The sequence below is a fragment of the Orcinus orca genome, chromosome 19 (genome assembly GCF_937001465.1).
Source record: "Orcinus orca chromosome 19, mOrcOrc1.1, whole genome shotgun sequence".
NCBI lineage: Eukaryota > Metazoa > Chordata > Mammalia > Artiodactyla > Delphinidae > Orcinus > Orcinus orca.
Window position 1 is genome coordinate 12787060 of NC_064577.1, and position 22313 is coordinate 12809372.

Consider the following 22313-nt stretch of genomic DNA (forward strand, 5'->3'; position numbering starts at 1 on the left):
GAAAGGAAATGGGATCATAGGAGAAATAGTTTAAATGCTGAATACTAAAATGCCAAAAAATGTTGATTTGACTCCTATCAGGAAGATGGGGGCGGGCAGTTAAAAACTCTTCTGTCATAATAGGAAGTCTATAGAAAACACTGGAAGTTAAAAAAAAAAGAAAGAAAGAATATCACAAGCCTGTTACTTAGAAATATATACATATACAAGAAACAGATTAAAATATGGTTTCCTCTAAAGAGGAAATCCAGAATGGGCAGGGGTAGGACAGGTATCTCTTGTTTCTTTTTCAATAATGTAAGCCTTGCTTGTACGGTGTGTTTGCTTGTTTCAACTATCTTCACGTATTACTTTTTAACAAAAAGTAAAAAGTAATTTAAGCATTCAAAGTTCTTTGACAATTTCTGATCTTGATGTTATCCAGACTCTTCTGCATTGTTTAATGGTCTAAAACCATTTAGATAACACAGGAATTATCTAGTCCTTGAGATTTGATAGACTTCACCACTAAAATTATCTGGGCCTTGTGTCTTTGAGACATAAAGGTAAAACCTCTGACAATCTTTACCATTTCTCCCACTGGCATTGTTCTAAGTTTTCCACCTTATTTTGAGCCAATTTTGTCTCTGTTTATAGTGTTATAAAACCTTTATTCTTTCTGGTGGTTCTCTCTTAGTCACACTTGCCAAATTGTTTGTCTATTTTACGGTCTTTTTGTGGAACCAGTTCAAGTTTTACTTAACAACTTTATGTTTTTCCTCTTGTTTAGGTTCATTTCATGCTGTACTTTTTTAAAAATTGAGGTATAACTGACATGTAACGTTATATTAGTTTCAGGTGTACAACACAATGATTCAATATTTGTATATACTGCAAAATGATCACAAGAAGTCTTAAGTTAACATCCAGGCTGTACTTTTAAAGAACTTCTTTCGTGTGTGTGAAATGACACACAGAAAAACTCATGAGACAATACAGCTTAATAAATTATCATAAAGTTGTCTTTTATCTATCTTGTGAGTAAAAAGGCTTGTATATAAATTTTTGTTTACTAATAAAAATATTTATAGGGGCTTCCCTGGTGGCGCAGTGGTTGAGAGTCCACCTGCTGATGCAGGGGACGCGGGTTCGTGCCCCGGTCCGGGAGGATCCCACATGCCGCGGAGCGGCTGGGCCCGTGAGCCACGGCCACTGAGCCTGCGCGTCCGGAGCCTGTGCTCGGCAACGGGAGAGGCCACAGCAGTGAGAGGCCCGTGTACCGCAAAAAAAAAAAAATTATAGCTATGAATTCTTTCTTAAAGCAGTTTTTGCCTTAAGCCATCAATTTTTTACATGTGATATTTTGTTGTGGTTAACTTCTAAAGAATCTGTAATAGCAGTTTTGATTTCTTCTTTTACCAAAAAGCCATATAGATGAATGGCTAACAGCAAAAACAGTAAGAAGAACTCATTAAACAAAACTCCTACAAAACAAACCCAAGTGGAAATCTGTTAATACCTTGTCTTACTGCACTGTGGTCAGAGAATGTGGCCTGATCTGAGATTTTCATTGGTGACTTAGCATCAAAATTACAAGCCAAGGTTGTAAATGTTTTCTGCTCGATGGGCAGCAGTACTGTATATACATTTTCCAATTCAAGCTTGCTAAATACTGTTGATCACATTCTTTATACTCTTTCTTTTCTCTACTTATCTCAAATTCTGAGAGAAACACATTAAAGCTCCCTCTATAATTGTGGGTCACATTTCCCCTGTATTTCCAATAGCTGTTGTTTTAAGTATGTGACACGATGTCAACGGTATAAATGGAAGTATTATCTGAGTCTTCTAGAGAATTATGTCACACTGTTCCTCTCTTAAATCTCCCATCTCTGCTCCCTCCGCCTCACTCTCAGCTGGGACCCTGCTTCACCTTTCCCTGAGAAAACAGGAGCGCTTTCACAAGTTCCTACCACCAACCATATCTGCCCACCAACCGGCAGATGCTTTCAAGAAACATGGCTGTGAAGGGAAGGAGAGGATGGAAGAGAGAATTTTCTTTTTTAAAGTAACGGGGAAAACTTCAGCACATTTAATGCTAACATTAGGAGCCTCTAAAAAGGGAAGCAGAAGACAGTCAACACTGTGAGCTTCCTGAGACGGATTCCTAGGAGAGATGGGATGGGCATCAGAGGTGAAGGAGCTGGGAAGACGGCCTTCACAGGAGTGGGCGCAGGACAGGACGGTTTGTAAATCTGGCTCAGGAAGCTGCGGTAGCTCCTCTCTGGTGGCTTCTAATTTCTCCATGGATCAGGGGAAGAAGCCACCAGCTGGGGAGGAGAAGGGGACGCAGGGACCTAGGGAGCTGAAGTGGGCAGGGGCTTGAGACAATCATTAGGGAGAGTGAGGTTATAATCTTAATTGACCATCAGGGAAGCACTGTTCTGCGTGAAGTCTGGGCTCATGATCACGAAATTAACAGGAGTATTGATCTGTTCAGCTGTATGAACAGAAGACTCCAGAGGCATCAGCAACCCAAGGAAGAGCCTTAAAAAAAGACAAGTGTCTTGACTGACTTAGGGTGAGAATTTTGCCAAATAAGTGTAACAAAAGAACAAAGGGACAGGGGGCGTAGGATACTTACAGAAGACGCTGAAATGGCAGACTACAAAATGTAAACTACACAAGGAAGAAAGTCAAGGCAGTTCTGAGAATCCACAGGGGAAAAGGAGAACAGCGTTTGGACCCAAGATCTAAACGGAGTCAAAGAACATGGTCAGGAGACTTGCTGACTGCACTGCCAGGACGGAAGGATTTTGCAACAGAATTTCTGAAATATTTGAAAAATAAGATCATTTCAGAAGGTGGCACAGTCTAGGGTGTCAGCAGCATAAGTCAGAAGGGAAGAAGATTAAGAGGAGATTAAGAGACCGGGGGCTGGCTGTTCACGAAAAACTAGGAAGTAACACAGGGTTATAGCAGGGCTTGAGGCAGGGAGGAAACGACAGACGTGTTGGGGGCCAAACAGACGCACTAAGGAGGGAGGGGAGGAGGAGGGAGAGAAGGAGGAGGGAGGAGGGAGACCCAGAAGAATGCTGCTACAAGCGATGAGGGGCAGGCAGAGAAGGGGCAGTGTTTTCAAGGGGTAAAGAGTATTTGTTAATAGTCCAGCAGATGCACTGCGAGTAAGGACACTGACCCCATCTCCTAGCGCATAGGATCGGAGTGGAGGGCCCATACTCAGGGGAAAGCCAAGTTTCAGTTAAAGCCCGGAGGAAAAGAAAACACTTGATGAAGACATTGAACACATAGGGAAGTTTGCACATCACAGAGTGGGAGTTACCTGAGGCGGAAATGAAAAGAGAGCATTACGGAAAACGAAGCTGTGACCGGGAAACAAAAGAACAAGGAGATGTGGATTTCATTCTAAGACTCCAGGAAGAAGGTAGAATCTCAGGTCTTAGATACGCATGCCCCCCCCCCCCCGCCCCGCAACTACTGTTAACAGCAAAATTTGCCTTTACATCCGTCTAGGTCAACAGAAGGTGGGTGGCAGTGTTGGCTGCTACTGAGTGGAAGCTGGCTGGGGTGGACGGCCACGGGGAGGGGCAGAGGACGAGGCGCCCACGGGGTGCTGGGGGAGCCTGGAATAGTAATGGCCTTAGGTCCCCTCGCGTGATTACCTACCGGGCACAGGTCTCAGTGTGCTGCATTCAGTTTCTAACACGCAGGACTGCGAATGAGAAGTCTGAGCCCACTGACGCCCTCTCCACCGAGATCACCTGATGTCGCCCTATCCACACCACGCTGCGTTAGACCAGGGATGTGTCTCCTTTCAAGGTTCCTGCCTGGCACTAGGGGACCCTCTCAGCTTCAAGACTCAAGTCCTTCTTCAGCTCTGGTGAACTTTTTCAAAAATATCACTTCTCTCATGGCCCCTGAGAGTCTATACCACATCTACAGATATGGAGAGTCTATACCACGTTTCCTACTCTTTCTGCCGTAATTTCCATCAGTTTCTTTTTGCTGTGTATTTGGAAGAACTCCTTGAGTCGGTCTTCCAATTCATTGCTTTAGTCCAATTATGTCAATTCTGCTATCCCATGCTTTCAGAGTTGGTGACTTTTGCAAGCAAGTGTATGTCCAAGAACTCTACTTTCACGCATGTAGTCAATGAATATTTCTTGAACAACTACTATGTGCCAGGCACACTCTGCATTTTTTTTTTCCCGAAGTCCCACTGGTTGCTTTTTGGGGGGGGGGGGGGCCGTGCCACGCGGCACGTTGTGATCTTCATTCCCTAACCAGGGATCGAACCCATGCCCTGCACTGGGAGCACGGAGTCTTAACCACTGGACCACTGGGGAAGTCCCTCTGCATTTGATTGATGCAATATCCCCTAGAATCTAAAGTTAAGGAAAAAAAAGTAAGCTCTCTCCTGTTTTTGTTAAAAAACCAAACTCTGTTCAGTAGGACCATCTGCCCTGAATCCTCCACATGGTCCCGTCAAGCTACGGGTCCTCTTCGTAGGCCCACTGACGTTCAGCTATTTGCTCACGACTGTAATTGAAAACCTAGATGGATAAGCATCGGTAGCTGGTCTGAGCTTCATGAGCAGTTGCTGTTGTTGACTGTTGTCTGACTGCTCTAGCAGACGTCCCACCCGACTGTGTTGTACCCTGTATCAGCAGGTAGCCCCCTACTTATAGAACAAAATACAACAGAATTGGTTAGAGTGGGTTTTTTTGTTTGTTTTTTATTGTCTGTTTTAAATTATTACATAATCAAAACTATCAACTAATTCTTTTAACGTTCACGTGGCAGTTTGATTGTGGCTAAGAATGTGTCACGTTGCCTTGGTTTTGAATCCTCGTTCATATACCTCTTACTATTTACATTTTCTTGGTCAAGGTATTTAACTTTTTGTGCCTCAGCAAAATAGGGACAGTAATTCTATTTACTTTATAGGATTGTTGTGGATTAAATAATACACATAAAGCATTTAGCCCAGTGCCTGGCACATAATAATATTCAATACAGGTTCATTCTAGCATTAGTGATGATATTAATAATACCATATACTGGTAAGCCACATCTTCCTCATTCTGTATTCATACAGTTGGTTTGGAAACCCAGTAGTGGGGCATTAACATTTATCCCTCTTAACTAGAGTCAATTCACCATTCAACCTGTCAAGAGCTTTTAAAAACTCTGTTTCTTTTCATCAAATGTATTTCTTTTTCCTCCCAGTTTCATGTCATCTATAAATTTTACAGGCATGCATCCTATGTCTTCAAGTATGTTGATTAGAATGTTGGAAAGGGCACAAACCCCTTGGTGCACACCCTGACGCCTGGCCAACCTCTATCATTAACCAGCATCTCAGGCACAACTTTGCAGCATCCAACCACGAGGAGATCACAGGGGCCAGGGAACGCCATGGAGAAGTCCTAATTCTCTGATAACACTGTCTACTATATTCCCCTTCCTACTCAGTGTAAAGTAATGTGAGGAATATGTTCATGCTGTTTCTAGACTATTAACAGTAGATTCTAGAATGTTTCTTGGCAGGTATAGATCAAGAGTGGGAGCTCTTGATCTTAATATAAAGGGGAGCCTCTTCCTCTTTTTAAAAATTAGAATTATATAATGTGAGACCATCCCCGCCTTCTGGAAACTCCTGTTCTATATAATACTTCAAAGAACAGGGGTTCGATAGTCTCAGCTGTGAGAATGTATTTGTTTAGAAGAGACAATATGGATTCAATCAGAGGAGGAGTGTACTTTGGCCAATTTCTTCTCCCATATAAGGCAGTTTGCTCATTCATACAAATACTTTTCTGCATGTAAAGATCATTCTTCTTAATGGAGACACAGAATGAGACACAAAACAAAAGCTGATGATTTTCCTTCTCTGTCACCTGACTGCAGTTTACCACAGTCACGGCCATTTCTTAACATTCTTGGCTCTGAACCTTAGAAAGGGTTATTAAATTGAATCTTTTTTAAGCCTAAGCTCATTTTGGACTCTGAACGTCTTCTTACCCATCGATGCCACTATTCTAGTCCTAAAGCACCTCCTGTTTGCCTCCAATGACCTGGTATATAAGAAGAATCCAGATGATACCTGACTAGGAAATGGGTATTAACTCCCTCACACTACCCTTTAGACCCAGCACCCAGGCAGTCTTTCCAGGACCTGAGATTTGATGACAGGTGGATGCAGCATACTCTGCTTCCTGAAGACCTCGTAGATTTTATTTTACTTTACAGAATTCATTTTTAAAAAAATAAAAGGAGAGAGAGGGAGAGTTACTATAGAAGATTTCACATAGCGCTAGGAAGTCCCACGTTTAAATGTCTGTATAACACAGAGAGCTATATTCAATATCCTGTGATAAACCATAATGGAAAAGAAGGAAAAAGAGTATATAAGGGAGTTCCCTGGTGGTCTAGTAGTTAGGGGCCACCGGGGTCACTGCCGGGGCCCAGGTTCAATCCCTGGTCAGGGAACTGAGATTTCACAAGCCATGTGGCGTGACCAAAATAAAAAAAAGAAAAAAAGAAAAAAAGAAAAAAAGAAAAAAAGAAAAAGAACATGTATATGTATATAACTGAATCACTTTGTTGTGCACCAGAAATTAACACAACATTGTAAATCAAACTATACTTCAAGAAAATTAAAATTTAAAAAAATTTAAAAGGAAAAAAAAATAAATGCAGTCTTGTTACTCAATAATGTTAACTGCATTCAAAACTGCTCCGTCCTAGTTTTCAAAAAAAATTCCTCCATAAATCATTGCGTCTGAAGCCATAATTCCAATTAAGGACTCTTCAAATTTATATTTCATTCAAAACCCAAAAAGGAAACAATCAAAACCCACCAACTCCACACATGCTGTTTAACTTTTGTTGGGTCCTTTTTCATGCCTTTAAATAAAAAATATTTTATAATCTTTCTTTCCCCAGTGATGCATCCACCTTTTCTATTATTCTTTCTGTTGGTTTTAAAAACGAATGCAGTAGAGCTTTGATTATACTGGCTTGTGGTGGAGAGATCAAATATATATAAAAACTAGATGCTTCTTAACAGAAAAATTAACATGAAGTATTTACGAAGCCCCAAGCATACTTACCGGATGCCTATAGAAGATGGTCATATTGCCTAGTCTAATCTTAAGAATTCATAATTTTTCTACAATAAATATCTATCACTTTTCTTTTTAATCTTAAAAAAAAAAAGTAAAGCCCTCTGTAGAAAAGATTGAGGCATTCTAAAAGAAACCAAATTATATTTAAGAAATTCTGAGTAGCATTCTAACATTTCCAGTTACCTTGAAGCATGCATCTGTAAGCAGATTCAGATATGGCATAGATGTGTGGAGGCATCTCGTGACGTTTCTTCCCTCTGTACATTTCAATAATATTCTCAGAGTAAATGGGAAGATTCTTGTAAGGATTTATGACTACACAGAAGAGTCCAGAATATGTCTAGAATAGATAAAAATAAAATACAGTGTTAAAAAAAAAAACAACTGCCTATATCCACAGGATCCAATCAGCAGACAAACCACACAGTAATTTGAACAGGGGACCTTTATCATTTGCACAATTAATCTAGCCCTAAAATTAAATCTCACCCATAATGGGCAATTCCAAACCACAAGCAGTTCTCCTACAGAGAGCCTAGTAAGTGGTACTTCCTAGATTCAATTCCCTCATCTGTCAAATGGAAATAATAATATATGCTTCATGGCTTCATGAAGCCACGGGTCATTATTCAAACAACACGTCATTTGCTTTTTCACACTCATTCTCTCATGAGTGTACGAGGTATGAAACGTTCATTAAGGTAGTTTCAGATTCCACATTGCAACTCATCTTTAAGGAAATACCGGTGGCCAAGTTTGGGTACAGTATCAAAGGAGAATATCCACAATTATCTGGAAAGGTTATTATTAAAGAGTTTTTTTTTAAAGTGTAAAACATTTTTACTCTTCTAATTTTTTTTGCTTTGGAAAATATAGGGGTTTTTTTCATAAAAATAATTTAAGTCAACTTGTTATAGGTTTAGTTTTAAATGAGTTGATAAATATTTAAAATCTGTGTTTTACTTTCTAAACACAGTAAATATCATGAAATATAAACAAAAGCTCTTTGGGGGCCCTCAAAAATTTTTAAGAGCCACTAGTCTAGAAGATAAAAACCTTCCTCATCAGTAGGGTAATCATTACTCAGAATTAATACTAGGAGCACTTTTGCCTTTGGGGTTTTTTTTTAATTCACATGGAATGATTTCTGAGAACTGACTCTGGGAATTATGGAAAATCAAGAGCGGTTAGGATTGCTGCTAGATGCTCCAGTCCTGGTGCGGCTGAGGGCACCTCAGCTGCACCGGGAAGCAGACCCTTTACTTCGGATGATTCTAAATCTAAAGGCAAGAGGACCTTAGAAAAGGCCGAGGACCAGTGGTGCTCAGCTCCCCAGGCAGTACCGAGGGGCTTCTAACCAACAAGCTGTGTCCAGAAAGGCTGAAAGTCCTGGCAGTGGCCACCAGGCGGCACTGTCGAGCCCACTCTATTCTGAACGTTGCAGTGAATGATGCTGAAAGGAGAAAGGCGGCCAAAAAAAAAAGTTTAAGTGATCAGAACCACCTCAGCAGCCGTTCTCCTTTATCTTTGCTTCCCTCCCAACGGAGGCTCGGATGTGGAATGCACTTCCTACCTAGATTAGCGCTTGGGAATAAGACAAAGGCAAGCAAGGGCCCTGCCCTGAGCTCACAGATTTGGGCTGTTTGCCTGATTGCTAAACTGATTACTGTTTGCCTGAGGCCACAGTAGTTACTTGCCCCTCCCTGGGTGACCCCTGGGCCTGAAGCCGTTGGCTTTCTCGTGTCCGGCATCAGACCTCCAAGAACCCGGGCTGGCTCTCAGGCCACCCACCCAGCAGCCTGGCACCTTCCACCTAGTCTCTAGTCTAACTAGGCCAGCCTCTCTCTGCCACCCACAGGACAAAAAGGCAACGAGAGACAATAAAAACAGAGATTTTATTAAGGGCGAGAAAACTAAGGAGAGGCAATCTCAACATTTTAATTTTTTATTGAGTTTAATTTATACACAGGAAATTTGACAAATCATAACTACACATCTCAATGAATTGTTATATATACAACTTCCACTTTTTCCTTCAAAAATGAGATAAGAGTCGATCGTGAAGCTACAAATTCTGCATGTCACTCTTTTGTAAGAGGAAAATAATTACAGACTGCCAAAACAAAACAAAACAAAAAACCCCAAAACCTCCAAGGAAGGCAAAATACGCCAATTCCGTTTAACATCCCGTAGCATGTACGGCATGGTAACAGAACCTAATGAGGACATTTGCAATCAGAAATCATTCCAACGTGTGTGTCTGTCATGTGTTGGGGACTTTTCTGAGGACGAAGATTACAGAGATGGGTAAATCTCACAAAAAAAACAAGGTTGAATAATCATCAGTATCCTATGCTTGCCAAAGAGAAGCAGTAATAGAGGTTTAAGTGGAAATAGTAAACTGAAGTGCTTAAAAAGCTAAGCTTCTATCTTGAAAATTAGCTCAAATGTTGGGCTCCTGCGCTGAAACCAGTACTGTACCACATTTGTCCTCCCCAAGTCACACGGAAGGAGGGCGATGTGTTGTTAATTTCTCTGGAGGCCTTAAGTTCAAAGTAAACGTCATTATGAAGCATTTGAATACATGCAGAAGATACTAAGCACCTTCTTATACGCTCTAGGGGATGAGGACAATAAAGATACACTAAGCAAACAAGACATAATATAAGGCACTGAAAAGAGAGCGATACAAAAACAGAAAGATGAACAAGCCTTTTAAACAGAGAAACTCTGGAGCGGAACACACGACAAACCCCACTGAAGGTCATGGCCATCTTGTCCGAAACCGTACAACTAGGTACTAAGTCCAGACCTAGAGGGTCTCTGATGTTCTTTTTAACGACTAGTAGGTTAAAAGGACGGATAAAGGAATTCCTATTAAAATAGTACGAACGTGGGGCTTCCCTGATGCTCCAGTGGTTAAGTGCTCCCAATGCAGGCAGCCCAGGTTCGATCCCTGGTCAGGGAACTAGAGCCCGTGTGCCGCAACAAAGGTCCTGCATGCCGCAACTAAGACCTGGAACAGCCAAATCAATAAATATTTAAAATTTTAAAAAAATAAAATAAAATAGTAAGAATGTAAAACTTGGTGGCTGGGTATATCCACGGCAGAGTGAAGCGCAGTCTAGCTGACAACAGTTTGTTCTGTGGAAGGTGAGGGAAAAGAGCCCAGACAGGCAGATTTTGTCCACTCTAGGGGATCAGGTATCAGAGGTCCTGGAGAGAAGAGTGATGGAAGGAAAGAGGCATTCCTGAAACCGCATAAACCTGGCAGCCATATGGAGAAGAGACTGAAGGGGCAAGAGGTGGGCAGCAGGAGGCAGAGACCTCTCCAGGCACAGTAACAGGCCTACAGGAGAGAAAAACAAGACAAAAACGGAGCTGGGATGAGTCATGAAGAAAGCGGGCTGGAGATTCAACAGCAGTCAGGACTCTGAATAGAGAAAACCATTCAAGCCTCAAGGTAAAGATGACTCCAAGGTTGTCAAGCTTTAGAGATGGAAAAGTAACAAGTGGACGGGAAAAATCATTTGATTTGTGGGGAAAGATACTAAATCCCCTTTTAACATATTGAGATTGTGGCACGTTAAAAGGAGATTCATTACAATAAGGGAGCCCAGGAGAATGAGTGCCTACTGAACAGTTGGAAACACTGGAATCCTAAAGCCATGAGAACATTTTGAAGAACTGCAAAGCCTTGAAGAAGTTTGCAAAGGCTTTAAGACACCAAGTAACAGTTATTATACAAAAATACTGGCACCTTTGCGACCACCTAGAAGGGTGGGATAGGGAGGGTGGGAGGGAGGGAGACGCAAGAGGGAAGAGATACGGGAACATATGTATATGTATAACTGATTCACTTTGTTACAAAGCAGAAACTAACACACCATTGTAAAGCAATTATACTCCAATAAAGATGTAAAAAAAAAAAACCAAAAAAAACTAGCACCAAAACAACCTTGAAATTTTCCCAACAGTCTGTGCTGCTTTATGCCTCCAGGCTTCTCCATATGCTGACCACTCTGCCGGGAATGCCCATCTCCTATCCAGTATTGGGAAATGTTGCTATCCTTTAGGGTCAGGCCTCAGTCTAAGAAAACAGGGATATGCATATACATTATTACTTCATAGCTTTGAAGGATTAGAGAACCAGGAAACAGAGGCAGGTATAGATATCAGTGCAATAGAGCAGATACAACAGTCTCTTATTAGGAACAGGGGATTGAACTGGGAGCATCACCCCAACTTACACCCCAACCGCTGCTCTCAGAAGAAATCAGACCGCCGCCCAAAAAGGAAAGGAAGAGAAGAAAGAATAGGTCGCTCACACCATTTGCAAACACCACACCTAGATAAAATTCACATGTGTATTTAAAAAACAACAACAGGGCTTCCTTGGTGGCGCAGTGGTTGAGAGTCCGCCTGCTGATGCGGGGGACACAGGTTCGTGCCCCGGTCCGGGAGGATCCCACGTGCCGCGGAGTGGCTGGGCTCGTGAGCCATGGCCGCTGAGCCTGCGCGTCCGGAGCCTGTGCTCCGCAGCGGGAGAGGCCATGGCGGTGAGAGGCCCGCGTACCACAAAAACCAAACCAACCAAACAAAAAAACAACAACCCTATGTAATAAGGAAAAGATCATCTTCCAGAATATTCAGAGAGAGAAATGACCTCTGGACATTCTCTACAAAATAAGCTAAAAGAAAACTTCAGGGAATAGATTTATGGCTGCAACAGAATGTAATACAACATGGACTCTTAAAGAAAGATAAAACAAATAATAATAAATAATAATAATAAATAAATAAATAAATAATAAATAAATAATAAAAGAAAAAGAAGGCACAAAGATAAAACCAATTTAAAAAATACACAGAGGAAAGATGAACATGGAGAGCAAAGAAAAGATAACTAAAATATTAATCATTGCTCCTTAGGGAGGAAAAAAGGTCAAAATTCTGTAAAAAGAACAGTAATCAAAAATAAACTTGAAGAAAACCGTCTGTGCCTGGTTGGGGCGGGGAGGTGTTGTAATACACATTGAGTTAAAAAAAAAATTCATCAAGCTAATAATAACAGAAGGAATGATGACATTAGACTATCACCATTTTGCTTCCTAATGAAATGATGGATCGGGACAGTGCCCACCACCGGCTCTAAAACCCTCGGGTGAAGGTAGACACTCCTAAAGCACAAATCAACCTGACGAAGCCCACACTGAGTCACTGATCCATCTCAACGTTGTAAACTGAGAGACAGCTGGCATCCTGTGCGTCCTGAATCTGAATCAGATCAAGCCGCCGCATCCAACTACCAGTTTACAGAAGGCACCACGGGTATGCAGTCAACAAAGTCCAGACTATGGGAAATTCAACAGCACAGCAGACCTTGTTTTTTTTTTTTTTTTTTAAAAAAAAAGCCACTCCGGAGGAGGGTAAATACCCCAGGCGTTCAGCTAGAACCCTAACTGCTACACCCTGAGAGTTTAGAGTATACCAGAAATAGACCAGCCCAAAGCCCAGTTGGGAAGGATGTAAATCCCTGACTGATCTACACGTGCTCGATCCCCTTCATCTAACTGCCTGCCCAGAGCAAAACTCTAGAACCAGCTTGGTGTCACGCAGAGCCTCAAATTAACTTCACAATTTTATATACAGTAGGTGGCACGTAAGGCAACAGTTGTGACTAGAATCCAAGATAATATGTGGATTCCCTGTGAGGCTACTTTTTTTTTTTTTTTTTTTTTTTTTGCGGTACACGGGCCTCTCACTGTTGTGGCCTTTCCCGTTGCGGAGCACAGGCTCCGGACGCGCAGGCTCAGCGGCCATGGCTCACGGGCCCAGCCGTTCCGCGGCATGTGGGATCTTCCCGGACCGGGGCACGAACCCGCGTCCCCTGCATCCGCAGGCGGACTCTCAACCACTGCGCCACCAGGGAAGCCCGAGGCTACTTTTATTGCCTTGGATTATTATCTTGTACAGTAATATGCTCAAGTAATTAAAAGAGATGATTGAGATTAGTAAAATTGATAAACCTCTGGTGAGGCTCATTTTAAAAAGGGTGGAGCAGATTATCAGTGTCAGGAGTGAGAGAACATCACTACAAATCCTACAGGAAAAAAGAGGGTATTATGAACAACACTATGCCAATGAATTTGAAAATTTACACGAAATAGACACATTTCCAGAAAAACTCAATATCAAAACTGACACCAAAAATTTTTAATCTGAAAAATTCTATATCTATGAAAGAAAAACGTCCCCACAAACGAAACTATATCATTATTTTAAAATGAAATCACATCAATCTTATCCAAGCTCTTCCAGAGAAAATACAAAGATAAAACATTCCATGATTCATTTTATAAAGCCAGCATAATCTTGATAGCAAAGTATGACAAGGACATCATAAGAAAGTAAATTTTTAAGTCAATCTCATTTATGAATATAGATGCAAAAACTCTAAACAAAATACCAGCAAACAAAATCCAGGAATCCAGTAATACATAAAAAGAATACTTGGTCTTTGCCAGGTTAGTCTTAGCACTAAAAAATATAGTATATAATTCACTACAATAACAAAATAACCAGAAAATCACACTATCACCTGATCAGAAACTGGAAAAACGTGATAAATTAACAACCAATCAGTATTTCTAAAAATTCATCCATGCGGGATAAAAACTAGGAACAAAAGGAAACTTCCCTGAATCTAATAAAAAAATATTCAAAAGAAAACAAGTCATTCTTAATAGTGAAATATTGAAAACTTTCCCTCTGACATCGGGAATGATACGAAGATGCCTCCAATAACCACTACTATTCAACAAACATTTACACTTCTTAGACAATGCAATAAAGTAATGTACAAGAATTAGAAAGCAAACAATAAAAATGTCATTATCTGCAGACAACATGAGTGTGTTCAACACGACATCCAAAAGAATCCTCAGCTAAACTATTATAATCAATTAATAAACTTAGTAAGGTTGGTGAATATAATGTCAATATACAAAAGTTAACTGTAAAAAAACATGGCAACTGTATTCCTACCTAATGGTAACAATTTAAAAACAACACTTAGGGTGTCCCTGGTGGCGCAGTGCTAGAGAATCCGCCTGCCAATGCAGGGGACACAGGTTCCAGCCCTGGTCCCAGAAGATCCCACATGCCGTGGAGCAACTAAGCCCGTGTGCCACAACTACTGAGCCTGCGAGCCTAGAGCCCGTGCTCCGCAACAAGAGAAGCCACCGCAATGAGAAGCCTGTGCACCGCAAGGAAGAGTAGCTCCCGCTCACTGCAACTAGAGAAAGCCCGAGCACAGCAACGAAGACCCAACACAGCCGAAAATAAATAAATAAAATAAATTTATTAAAAAAATAAAAATTAGGGCTTCCCTGGTGGCGCAGTGGTTGAGAGTCCGCCTGCCGATGCAGGGGACACGGGTTCGGGCCCCGGTCCGGGAAGATCCCACGTGCCGCGGAGCGGCTGGGCCCGTGAGCCATGGCCGCTGAGCCTGCGCATCCGGAGCCTGTGCTCCGCAACGGGAGAGGCCACAACAGTGAGAGGCCCGCGTACCGCAAAAACAAACAAACAAACAAACAAACACCTAAAAATAAATCCTACAAAAAATAAATCCAACAAAGGATATACACGGCCTCTACAAAAAAAACCTAAAACATATTGAGAAAAATTAAGAACTAAATAAATGAACTAGATGAACAGATACTGTAAAGATCTCATTTCTCCTCCAAAATGAACTATAGAATCAGCAAAAACCCAATAAAAATTCCAATAAGGGTGTGTGTGTGTGTGTGTGTGTGTGTGTGTGTGTGTATGAAAAACTGACAAGTGGGTTCTGAAATTATACTGAAATGCAAAGCACCTAACACCAGAACAATCCTAAAGAACACAAATGAGAGAACTTACCCTACTGGACACCAAGCCATAGTCTAAAGCTGTAATAATCAAGACAATGTGGTGTCAGCCCAAGGACAGGCACAGAGACCCGTGACACAGAACAGGTCGTCAAGCACACATTTATGAGCATCTGATTTACAACAAAGGTGGCGCTTCAGAGCAGTGGAGAGGGCTACGTTTCAGTAAATGGCACTGGGTCAACTGAATCGCCATTTGGGGGAAAAAAGTTAACCTTGCCCCTACCTTATACCACACACAAAATTAAATTCCAAATGGAACTGAGGCTGACCCTAAGAAATATATCACCAAATTCCCTTCTCCTCTGGCTTCAAACTGAGCTAGGCAGCAGGAGATTGAGGGTAGGGGGAGAATGAAGTCAGGATGTTTATCCCCCAGGCCCCTCCCTGCTAGTTGTCTGCTTCCCTCTAAAGGCGGCCACAATTCCTACCAGGAAGCCCTCTCCACGTGGCATCCTCTCCCAGCTGAGGTAACAGCTCTTTGTTCCTTTAAAGATGAAGATGGGTCCAGGGCTCTCAGCCATCACTAGTGCTGGGATACTGCGACATTTCTGCATCTGTTTTCTAAACTCTATTCACATGTTTGTAAATCGTCCCCTTATTAAATTCACAGAATACCTAGTTAGAGGGCCTTCTGTTTCCTGCTGGAATCTGACTAACTTAGGCATTATCTAGAAAAGCTGAAGATATGGGTTAAAGATATGCATGTCCTATATCACCCAGAAATTCCACTCCTAGTTATACACCTTCTAGAAAGCCATGCTTATGTGCACCAGGACACGTCCGAAACTGTTCACGGAAGCACTGTTTGTACAATAATAGCCACAAACTGGAAAAATAAAATGTCCAAAGACAGTTGAGAGGATAAATAAATTGGGGCAAAAATCTTACAATGGAACATTACATTCCACAAAAAGGAACGAAACACTCAAACTTTTATAGTTCAGGGCCCTTTACCACTCTTAGAAATTGTTAAAAGATCCTAAAGATTTTTTGTTTTATATATTTTTATACAAATATACGTACATACATAGTTTTTAAATGTGTATTTATTCATTTAAAAATAACAATAAATAACATTTCTTATGAAAAATAACCTTTTGTTTTCCAAAATAAAAGTGAGAAGAGTGGTACGGTTTTATATTTGCAAATCTTTTATTGTCTGGCTTAATAGAAAACACTCAATTTTCTTAATAGAAAACACTCAACACTCTGTTTCAGCATTTAGTCTACTGTGATGTTGTTTTGACTGAAACACATGAAATTAGCCTTACACTGATATTTAACTGGAAAAGGGAGGAGTAGTTTAACAGCCTTTTCATGTAATTATAGATATTCCTCTTCGATACTATACCAAAACTCGACAAGTAAGAATTTCTTAAAGATTAGATGCAATGTAACATCTGACACCCTGTCCATGAACTTTTCATACTCTGTTACATACATCAAATCCACTGGCTAAGCTTGCACAGGTGAATGAATCTTTTACCCAGGCATGATTTTGTAACATCATGTACACATCATTTGGAAAACTCTGGTTCAATGAATTGTTCAAGTCTTCCAAATGATGACATTTCACACTATATGACATTAAAAAAAAAAATCACATTCATTAATATTGCCATCTATCTCTCATCAGGAAGGTTTTAAGTGTTGACAAGCTGTCAAGTTCACAGTGGCAGATACAAATTCTAATTTTCATGTGAAAACTCAAATTTCATCATTGTCAACAAATGCATTCAACTGTTTCCTTTAAAATGACAGGCTCACTTTGTTCATTTTCAAGAAGATGTCTGCCAAATACCCCAGTGTGAATTAATCAAAGCTTATCTATCAGCCATTCTATCAAATAAAAGGTATTCTATCAAAAAAAGTAGCAAGTTTAGTTTGTAACTCAAATAGCTACACACGTGCTTTTTTCCAAAGCAACCATCCTAGTTCAATATGCAGCAGAAGCGCTTTATGCATACTTGTCATTTCATCACACAGAATATTAAAAGATGTGTTCTCAAGAGCTGAAATAAATTCAATCATTCCTCCTGCTTTACCAAGGACATTCTGGAGTGAAACTGGATTAGTATGACCACCAGTACAGTTTGGGGTCACTGCTTTTACCCACGATAAGGTGTCAGCAGTTTTCCTCACCGTTGCTTTTACACCATCAGTACCAATGTCAACAATAAAAGGGCAAATAAAGTCTTCAATAATCATGAAAATATAGTTTGGACCTCAAGGATCCCATGAAAGGGTCTTAAAGAAGCCCTAGGAGTCTGTAGAGCACCCTTTGAGAACAACTGAGTTACATCAACACAAAGTAATATGGGTGAATCTTAAAATTGTAATGCTGAGCAAAAATACACAGAAAGGTATGTATTAAGAGAGGCATTCATGTAAAAATTCATCAACAGGCAAAACTAAACTATATTTTTAAGGAATGCATACTTAGTTTGAGAAAACACACTGGGAGATTTTAAGACACTTCTCAATAATCAACAGACCAAGAAGACAGAAATTAGTAAAGTTTAAACACAATTAAAAAACTTAGTCTAACGGCCACATATAGAACTCCACACCCAACAGAAAACACATTCTTAACAAACACACATAACACTCATAAAAACTGACAATATGCTACATGAAGCAAGTCTCACAAAAACAAGGAGTGTTATTATATGGACTATATTAATTTAAAAATCAATAACACAAGGATAACTTAAAAAACAACATTTAGGAATTTTAAAAGTATACTTTTAAATGGTTCATAGGTTAAATAAGGAATAATAGAAGCTAGAAAATATTTAGAACACTAAAAATACTACATGTCAAAATGTGTGAAGTAAGCTAAAACGTAGTAGAGAAAACATCTGCAGTTTTTAAGTAGTTTTATTAAGAAGATGAAAATTAATGACCTGAGAAGGTGGAAGTTGGGGAGATTAAATCCAAAGAAAATATAAGGAAATAACATAACCAAACCTGTTAGTAACTTACCTAAATGAACATATGTTATGTCTTATCTATAGAAATATGTCCCAATGGACTTCCCTGGTGGCGCAGTGGCTAAGAATCTGCCTGCCAATGCAGGGGACACAGGTTCGAGCCCTGGTCCAGGAAGATCCCACATGTCGTGGAGCAACTGGGCCCGTGAGCCACAACTACTGAGTCTGTGCTCTGGAGCCTCTGAGCCACAACTACTGAGCCTGCGCTGTAGAGCCCGCGAGCTACAAGACAAGCTACCACGATGAGAAGCCGGTGCACTGCAACAAAGAGCAGCCCCCGCTTGCTGCAACTAGAGAAAGCCCGTGTGCAGCAACAAAGACCCAACACAGCCAAAAATAAATAAATAAAAATAAATAAATTTATTTTAAAAAAAAGAAAAGAAATATATCCCAAAGGTCCTATCCAAGTTATTATAGTGTCTATACCATGGTACCTCAATTGATCAATTTCAAGTGCTGGGTGAATTCCAAAGCCCAATACTATACCCTTCACTCAGTGTTCAGCAGCCACGGCCATCCACAGCCCCATTCTCTTAGTAGGTTTCTTTAGAGTCAAGCGCTCCAACGTGAATCTTCCATAGGAACCCTTTCTCCACCCCACTAATTGAAGGTATGATCCTCCCAAACCCTCACCTCTGCTGTGACCTTAGTACTTCAAGAAAAAACTCAGAGACTTCCCTGGTGGCGCAGTGGTTAAGAATCTGCCTGCCAATGCAGGGGACACAGGTTCGAGCCCTGGTCCGGATAGATTCCACGTGCCGCGGAGCAACTAAGCCCATGCGTCACAACTACTGGGCCTGCGCTCTAGAGCCTGTGAGCCACAACTACTGAGCCCGGGTGCTGCAGCTACTGAAGGCCACCTGCCTAGAGCCTGTGCTCCGCAACGAGAGAAGCCACTGCAATGAGAGGCCCGCGCACCTCAATGGAGAGTAGCCCCTGCTCATTGCAACTAGAGAAAGCCCACGGGAAGCAACAAAGACCCAAAGCAGCCTAAAATAAATAAATAAATTTTTTAAAAAAGAAAAAACTCAGATTCTCCTTCTGTAAAGCCCAGGGGGCCGTGCTTTGAAAAGAAACCCAGAAATTCACTCCTGTTGCCCCCGAATTAAGCTGGAAAAAAAAATCAAACAAACTCAATAAAAGATACTTGCAAAGTCTTAGAATTATCATGAGAAATGGCTACAAAAGACTAAATTATCTTTTCCCTCCTCCTTCCCTTTTACCCACAACTTCCTTCCCCTTTCTCTTTCCCTCCTCTCTCCTCCCTGCAGCAGCCCTCGAAGGCAGGGTGGGGTCTGGGGGCAGAAAGGCTCCTTTCCACAGCGCAGCACTCCACAGCTTTTTGGTTACGTCCCTGCATTTCCAGCCCTTTGCAATTCACCGCACCAGGTATCATCCAAAATTGATTCACCTCTCAAATCTCAGATGTCAACATAATGATCTGACCACAATCTCTTAACTTCCCAGTTTTCTCACTCCCTCTCTCCACTCCTTTCTCTCCAGACAAAAATGTGGCCACCTTACACATTCTGTTATTCAGTCTCAGCTGGATTCCCAATGCTGCGCTCCAATTGTTTTCTTACCCTTGGCTTCCTCCCCTTTCCAAACCTTACGCATTCTCAAGCCACCTTCCTCAAGCCACCTTCCGGACCCTGGTGCCTCTCACCCTTACTTTGCATCCTAACTCATAGAGAAAAAAATAAAATAAAATAAAATAAAAGAGACCACCAGGCTTGATTCAGACTACTCTGGCAAAGGTCATGAATGAACTACTCATTCTCAGATGTTCCCATGGCTAGCTCCCTCCTATCAGTCAGATTCCAGCTCAGATGCTACCTTCTCAAAGAGCCCTTCCCTGACCCGCTGGGGAAAGCCATCCCATAGTCCTGTTTTATTTCTGTATAGGATGTACCACAAAGGCAGGGATTTGGCCTGGCCTGTTCACCACACTCTCCCCAGCACCTAGAACATAGTAGGTGCTCAGTAAACATCCACTAAATAAACTAATTCTATGGGAAAACGACTTCTGCTTTGCTGAAGTTCTGAATTATACATGGATGTTAGTACCACACTCTTTGCATAAAATTCAACTTCTCTTTTCCAAATTCAGACCATTACAGCGTCAACCTTCCCCTCTACTTCTCTTCATTCTAAATCTACATTCTATCTACCCTGCCTTCTTTCTTTTTTAAAATTTATTTTATTGAAGTATAGTTGATTTACAATGTTGTGTTCATTTCTACTGTATAGCAAAGTGATTCAGTTATACACACACACACACATTCTTTTTCATATTCTTTTCCATTATGGTTTATCACAGGATATTGAATATAGTTCTCTGTGCTATACAGTAGAACCTTGTTGTTTATCCATCTTATATATAATAGTTTGCATCTACTAATCCCATACTCCCAATCCATCCCTCCCCCCCCTCCCCTTGGCAACCACAAGTCTGTTCTCTATGTATGGGAGTCTGTTTCTGTTTTGTAGATAAATTCATTTGTGTCATATTTTAGATTCCACATATAAGTGATATCATATGGTATTTGTCTTTCTCTTTCTGACCTACTTCACTCAGTATGATAATCTCTAGGTCCATCCATGTTGCTGCTAATTACCCGGCCTTCTTTAAATCATTGCCACCCGTGTCTACCATCCCTTCAAGCCTCTTTTGGCATTAGAGATTCTTTCAGTATCTGGCTTGCATTTTCCTCTCAACCCCGATCCCTTATTACTTTCGGGAACTTCTATATGGTCACAACACCGTCAGTGACTGTGACACATGTGTCAACTGCTAACCACAGGACAACCCCAGCCTCAATCTCACCCTGAACTGTTTCCTCTTAAAAACCTCAGCATTCCGCTTTCCGACTTCCCTGTACCCGATGACCTTGGTCTTGCTCCTCACTGAAACCTCTAAGCTTGCAGCCCCGCCACTTTATACCCCCTGGATATACACTGGATTTCCTACCAATCTGCCGTCTGTATCCTACCACTAATGCAACTCTTATTACCATATGAAAGTCCCTTATCTTTCTGCCACAGGCTCTCCCCCCTCTTATTAAGCTCCAGAGCACCACTACACAAAAGTCTCAAACATCATTTTAGTATATTTAATTGCAGACTGGATTATTTAAAATTATGTGTTAAGATTTAAAGCAAAGCGAGACTTGGGTAAGCAAGGGACAATCTTTCTATCTTTAATAGAAATAGACACGTTAAACAGAGAGTATGTGAGTATTCCACATCGATTAGGACAGCATGTGTAATTTCCATTAATTCCCAGTCACCACTTCACATGATTACTTAGAGGGCATACTTACATAGATAAGTCCTGAATAGTAACGATCCTTCAGATTATGCAAAACAGAAGCTTCATTCAAGCACGTCAATTCTGCCATATCCTCCACCTTGGAAAACTTAGGTGGGTTCATCTTCTGAATATCATCTTTGTTGACCATTGCTTTCTTTCCATTCTCCGCCAACTCCACCATAACTTCATCTCCCCGCTCTTCTTTGATACTAGCTGCCTCGAAACCATGGCGTTCTGATGGAATCCACACTAGCTTTTTAGCCGTCCAATCCGCCTGAGTGGCAGGGTTGTAGATGACCGCCCTGTCCACAAAGAGATACCTCTCCGGATCTTCAAGTCCAGTTCTCTGTGCCATTGTGAACAGAAGGGATCCAAGAGCGACTGCTTCTGCGAGAAGAGGAGGAGGACAAAGTCAGATACTCCAAAATATACGATGGTTCACAAATTTTACTCTTCTAAGAAACCTAAAACAAACGCTTTGGTAAACAGAAAGCGTGAACTTTGAGTGAAGGAGCTGCGGTAGCCCTCTCCATGGCCGTACTAACTGGGTTTCCAAGGTAAATTTCAGGCCTGACCACAAATGATGACTCTGGTCGTCTGAGGACCACTCAAGATGTAGCCTGTCGCTGACAGCTGGAAAACAAGCAGGAGGGAAAAGCAAAGTTCCAGTTTCACCCTTTTTTCCCTCTCCATCTCCTATTTCACCCTTACCACAAATTAAACAGGGACTTAAGAAGGGAAAGGAAAAGGAAGAAAAAGAAAACAAAGTTTCATGACAAAAGGCCCATGGAGTGCTGCTGGACCACCAGGATGTACTGATAGCTACAGAAATGCACGGTGGCTGCCAGCAGACCGACCCTCAGGTCTAGAATGTGCCTCCCATCCTACCTTCAGACAACAGACTCGACGTTCTTCCTTACAATTACCCCAAGCCAGCCCCCTG

General features: G+C 41.3%; 1 protein-coding gene across 13 annotated transcripts in view; it reads right to left on the reverse strand.

The window, feature by feature from the left end:
• Window positions 1-22313, reverse strand: part of MYH10 (myosin heavy chain 10) — a 134093-nt gene that overhangs the window by 105578 nt on the left and 6202 nt on the right. For all 13 annotated transcript variants that reach the window (XM_033422869.2, XM_033422872.2, XM_033422868.2 and 10 more), the window contains exons 2-3: window positions 21381-21757; window positions 7314-7470 (exon numbers count right to left, since the gene is read on the reverse strand). In XM_033422869.2, the coding sequence (XP_033278760.1) occupies window positions 7314-7470; window positions 21381-21757 (534 nt within the window). The remainder of the gene's footprint in view (window positions 1-7313; window positions 7471-21380; window positions 21758-22313) is intronic.